The following is a 5,613-nucleotide window of genomic DNA, read 5'->3' on the forward strand; positions in this document are numbered from 1 at the left end:
CCCCCCCCCCCCCCCCCCCCGATCTGCAGTGGGAGGAGATAGATTTGACAGCTGATAGTGCATTTTTCTCTGACAAACACATGACTACAGCCATATCAATAGCTTTCTGCACATCAGTTCCTGTTTTCATGGAAACACACGACTGAGAATGAAAAACCCAAAGCTTCAATTTACCAGTGGTCTCCTAACCACCTGCTTTCCACATGTACTAGAGGGTAACTTGGCCAGGAGTGAAGCCCTATGGGTTGGGCAGGGCCACACCCCAGCACCCAGGCCACAGGGCAGGCCTGTCCTGCTTGTGAGCAAAGCTGGTCTTCGGGCCTTTATCTGGACTATCTCACTTCATTAAAGATTATTCCAGGAGTCTGATATACAATGATATATAATACTGTAATGTAATTATATAATAGTATATAATATAAACGTATAATACATAATATTATATAATACATATTATATAATTTTATCCTTCAGAATCTCATCCCATATCAGACTGCATCTGTCCATCAGCAGGTTGGAAGGACTTGGAGATTTTATATATATATATAAATTTATATATTATATATATATATAATCTATTAATACTTTATATATCTCATATATTAATATTGTATATATGTGTATATATATATATATATATATATATATATATATATAGAAATAAAATAGCCAAGAGTCCACTGAGCTGTGCTCTGGGCTTTCCAGAGGTTGGCTGCACTGCTGGGAGGGTGCTACCAAAGCCAAGGGCAGGGCCCCAGCAGAAGTGCTGAGGGTTTGGAAGTGAGACAGTCTGTGGCTTTAGCCCCAGTTCTGCCATTAACTAACTATGTGGCCTTTGATAAGTCTCCACACCTCTTTGTGCCTCAGTTTCTACATGTGAAGATTTGAAAGCAACTTTGAAAGTTGGCTGGAATCCAACTCTTGAGTTGGTGGAAAATGTTATTGTATGACATAACTCTTGATTAAAGGCAAAAACTGGTTGTAGAGAAGCAATCATTCTAAGAAAGAGGCCAGCGTTAGGAAATGATCAAACCCTCCATGACTGCGAGCCCAGTGCGACCCCACTCTGGGCTGCTCTAGAAGACCCAGCCAGCCCTCACCCCCGCCAAGGTGCAGGCCAGTCCCCGCTGCCTTCCTTCACTCTTACCTATCTCACGCCTTCTCCCGAACTGCTTCTATTCCTCCTGGATTAACAAGCTCATTTTTCCATTCTTCTCTTTTCCTCAAAGACTCAGCACTGCTTACTTATCTATTAAGATACTTCAGAACAAAGAAAGGTTGTTATTTTCAAAACCCACAAAGATGCTATGTGGGAGGAAAAGTTACTTCTTTGTGTTCTCAAGAAGAACATCTTTCCAAAATCCAGCATATTCATTTTAGTGCTTTTGGGGATCAAGAGTTCCATTATGCCCAAATTGGGTGGCATCCTGCTCTTGGCAAATGCTGGAAGAATGTGCTGATCTAAATCCTGGGTTCCACATGCAATGCCTCCCGAGTGTCTCTGAAGTTAGGTGGTCTGAGGAAGAGAAAGGTGGAAAGCAAGCAAGCTGGCTGGCCTAGGAAGGACTTCTTGGGTGGACCATTAGTTGGAGGTATTTCCTACTACCAAAGGGAGCAAAGGTCCATAATTTTTCAGAGAGCTCTATGCCAACCCTCAAATCTTTTTTAAAAGTGAAAGTAGAGGATTGTTTCATACATCACATTCGCTGACTAAATTTGGGCATAAGTGGAGATAATGAATACAATACATATAGGATGGATCTGTATGTCCTTAAATGAAGCTAGTCAAGACCGTCAGAACTCTAGCAGAATCCCTGCACCGAAGTCTCCCAAATGGTGTGCCACCACTGCTGTATTCCCATGAGGGGTGGGCTTCTTTCTGGCAGGAGACCAGGCCTCCCTTTTGAGCCTCTTTCCTGAGCAGTTCTGGACTACAGAGTCCGCATGGCTCCTCAAAGTGTGCCCTCTGAGCTAAGCAAGACACACTCAGGCAGCGAAAGCTGGACAAGCAGTCGAAAAAGTGGGTGGTCAGAGTGTCAATCCTGTTGCCGCAATGCCAATGGAACTAAAACATTAAGGTCTTTAACTAAAACTAGTTAAAGACCTTTAGAATTCCTTCTTTTAAAAGTTTTCCATTTGATTCAAACTCTTTTCTATACTTATCCTAATCACCTTTAGAAAGTCTTTTGAAAAATATCTTTATTTAGTTATTTTTAAAGAGTTTTTCATGTGGACCATTTTTAAAGTCTTTATTGAATTTGTTACAATATGGCTTCTGTTTTACGTTTTGGTTCTTTGGCTGCAAGGCATTGTGGGATCTTAGCTCCCCAACCACGGATCGAACCCGCACCCCCTGCACTGGAAGGTGAAGTCTTAACCGCTGGACCACCAGGGAAGTCCCTGAAAAATATCTTTACAGGGTGTTTTCCTACATTAAATGGCTACATACTCAAAACTGAGACAGTATAATTTCTAAGCTCCTAGCCAACGTTTTAGACAAGGCTCATCAGATTTTGATGGAAAAATAAGCAAAGGATCTCTTCTCCTTTTGGCATTCTTGAACCTCATTGTTCTCTCTCCAGCAACATAGGCATCTGCCTCCATCTGCATACTCAGCTAGTGTCTGCCTTCTCCTTGGCCTCGCCACCTCTGCTCACCCACAAAGCCCCCCAGAGGTATGGTGATTTATGGGAGGTTTCTTGACTCCCAGAGCCCAGAGATACTGGTGCTGCTCTTAAATTTCCAGCCAGAGTATATGCCCTTTGGAAGGACATGTACCTCATTAAGTACATACATGTCCTTCCAAAGGCCCTGCCCATGGGCCATCAAGCTCCACGGCGGAAAGGGGAAGCTTTCGTAGTCTAGGATTCTGGCGCTTCGGTCTGGGTCAAGATCTTCCTGGAAAAACCCTAAAATATGAACTGCACTCCTAGAATTTAGCCTAAAGAAATAAGAGATGAACACAAAGATTTATACAGATGACTTGCTGCCACTTTATTTACAGAAGCAAAAAACTGCAGTGATAGGGGATTGATCAACTATGGCACAAATATGCCCTAGGTTCCTACACAGCTCTCAATCACATGTTCTTAAATATTACTGAATGATTTAAGAAATTGCTAGTACTATATGTTAAGTGTAAAAAGGTTATAAAAGAGTATCAATAGTTGGTCCCTATTGCAAAAAAAAAAAAAAAAAAAGTATTAAAAAAATCTGGAGAGATAGTTACCAAAATCTTAACAGTAGTTCTCTCTGGCTAATGGGATAATGAGTGAATTCACTTTTGTTGAATGTATATTATTTTTTATTTATTTTTTTTTTTTGCGGTACACGGGCCTCTCACTGTTGTGGCCTCTCCCATTGCGGAGCACAGGCTCGAACCCGTGTCCCCCTGCATCGGCAAGCGGACTCTCAACCACTGTGCCACCAGGGAAGCCCCCTGTATATTACTTTTATAGTAAAAAGTTTGGTAATCAGAAAAAATACGGAAGAACCTAAAAAGCTGCTTGGACAGTGCTTTTCATATAAATCCCCTGGAGATCCTGTTAATGCACATTGTGACTCAGTGGGTCCAGAGGGAGGTCTGAGATTCTGCATTTCTAACAAGTTCCCAGGTGACGCCCACGCTGCTGCTTCATGGGCCACATTTTGAGTGGCAAGGAACAAGAGCAGGTCCCGGCAGAGGCTGGAGACAGGTTTATCTGAGCTGGATTGGGCTCAAGCTAAGACACCCTCCAGGCTCCGGGCCTTCGTTCTTCAGTGGAGAGAGAGAGGACACACCAGGCCTGACCAGGCCGAGACACACTCCCTCTCCCAGGTTCTCAAAAAGAGCTGGTTCCCCACTTGTACAAGCCCTCTTCTGAGGCTCAAAGGTCCCCAGGAAAAGCCATGTGGCCAGACTCACACCAGGGCTGCCAGCATTCCAAGGAGGTTCTGACCCTGCACATTCGAGGCTAGAAGCCCCTAACGGAAACTCTGTCCAAGGCCCAGCACCCTTTCTCAGAAGCTTCCCCTCATCTCCCCAGGCCACACTCCTGGGGCACCTAGCTCTGATCCTGGCACTCACCTCTAGCTGTGTGGGGACATGTCTTATCTCCTCACACTGACTTCCCATGGGGAGGGTTAAATGGAGAGTGCTGGCCAAAGTGGCACTGTCCAGGTCAAAGGATGGGCATTCATTTATTCAACAAACACGTGGGATTTCCAGGGAAGCTGGATTCAAAAACTATAAATTACAGGAATAAGACAGAGCAGACTCTGATTACGAGCTGATGTACATACAACTGCATCCACAGAAAGAAGAGTTTGCATGGGATAACGAAACAGACATGGGTTGTAGACAGATGGCCCCGCATGCAAATCCCCACTCTCCCATTTACTTAGTTGAGTGACTTGATTCAGGTACCCCTTCAGCAAAACCCTCCAAGGGAAAAGAAATTGGGAGGTTTTAGGAAAAGGCTGCTGCATTTGCAAGTAACTGGAAGAGGTTGTTTACCGTGACGAGCAGCCTCCATTCACGTGGCAGGAATACTTGAATACCTGATCCACAGTTGAGCAAATTCACCTTCTCCACTTGTCCTTCTGGAAAGAAGAAATCAGAAGGAAACATCTCTCCCCAATGTTCAAAATCAAGCTAGCAGCGGCTATCTGTGGAATTTCTCTTTCTAGAACACAACTGAGAAGGAAACTTTCTGCAGGGCCGCGACTGTGCTTTGGCATATCTACAGATACCACAAGTGCTTGAACAAACACCTGAGTGGACTTCACAGGAACCTCAGCAGCATGGCAAACATGGTAAGCCGCATTATGCCAACAGCTTGCCTTCCAATGGATGGCAGCCTTAACTTCTAAGATATTTCTCCTTATGAATAGTAGTACCCTTGGTTAATCAACCCATTCATTCATTCGACAAATATTTGTTGAGGCTCTGTGAGTGTTGCTTACAGGTACTGTTCTAGGCGCTGGGGATACAGTTCTTGCTCTTACAGAATGTTGTAATGGGTGAGTGAGAAAAGCAAACAAACATATAATATGATTCCAGTAGTGACAAGTGCCATGAAGAAAAACGCAGGAATAAAGAACATACAGGGGTCACGAGGGAGAGGGCTGATTTAGTAGTTGGTGACATCATCTGAGCAGATATTGAATTAAGTGACAGAGCCGGCCATGTTACTAATTTGGAAGGAACATTCCAGGCAGAGGGAACAGCTGTGCAAAGGCCCTAAGGTAGAAATGAGCTTCATGTGTTCAAAGATCAATAGGAGGGCCTGGATCAGAGTGAGGGAGGAGGATTTTAATAGGAGATCACACAGGGCCTATGGATTCTGCCCCAAGCATGGTGGGAAACTCCCACAGGGTTTTAAGCAAGGCAGAGACCACGATCTGATTTATGTAATTTTTTAAATGATCATTCTGGTTACTGTGCAGTAAATAGACTGAGTAGGGGTAAGCATAGAAGCAAGATGGCCTGTTGAGAGGCTACCACAGTATTCCAGCCTGCAGATGATGGTGGGTGTGACAGGGTGGAAGCGGCAGACATTGTTAGATTTGGGATATAACCAAAAATAGCGCCAGAAGGAGCTGCTGACACATCTATTGTGGGGGTGAGGGAAA

At 44.1% G+C, this 5,613-nt stretch overlaps 1 protein-coding gene across 1 annotated transcript in view; it reads left to right on the top strand.

Annotated features, from left to right (window-relative positions):
- IL4 (interleukin 4) overlaps positions 1–5,613 on the top strand; it is a 9,103-nt gene that overhangs the window by 1,317 nt on the left and 2,173 nt on the right. Inside the window, exon 3 of the mRNA XM_007461337.1 lies at positions 4,669–4,794. Within this exon, the coding sequence (XP_007461399.1) occupies positions 4,669–4,794 (126 nt within the window). The remainder of the gene's footprint in view (positions 1–4,668; positions 4,795–5,613) is intronic.

This window comes from Lipotes vexillifer, unplaced genomic scaffold, assembly GCF_000442215.2.
Source record: "Lipotes vexillifer unplaced genomic scaffold, Lipotes_vexillifer_v1.1 scaffold217, whole genome shotgun sequence".
Lineage (NCBI taxonomy): Eukaryota > Metazoa > Chordata > Mammalia > Artiodactyla > Lipotidae > Lipotes > Lipotes vexillifer.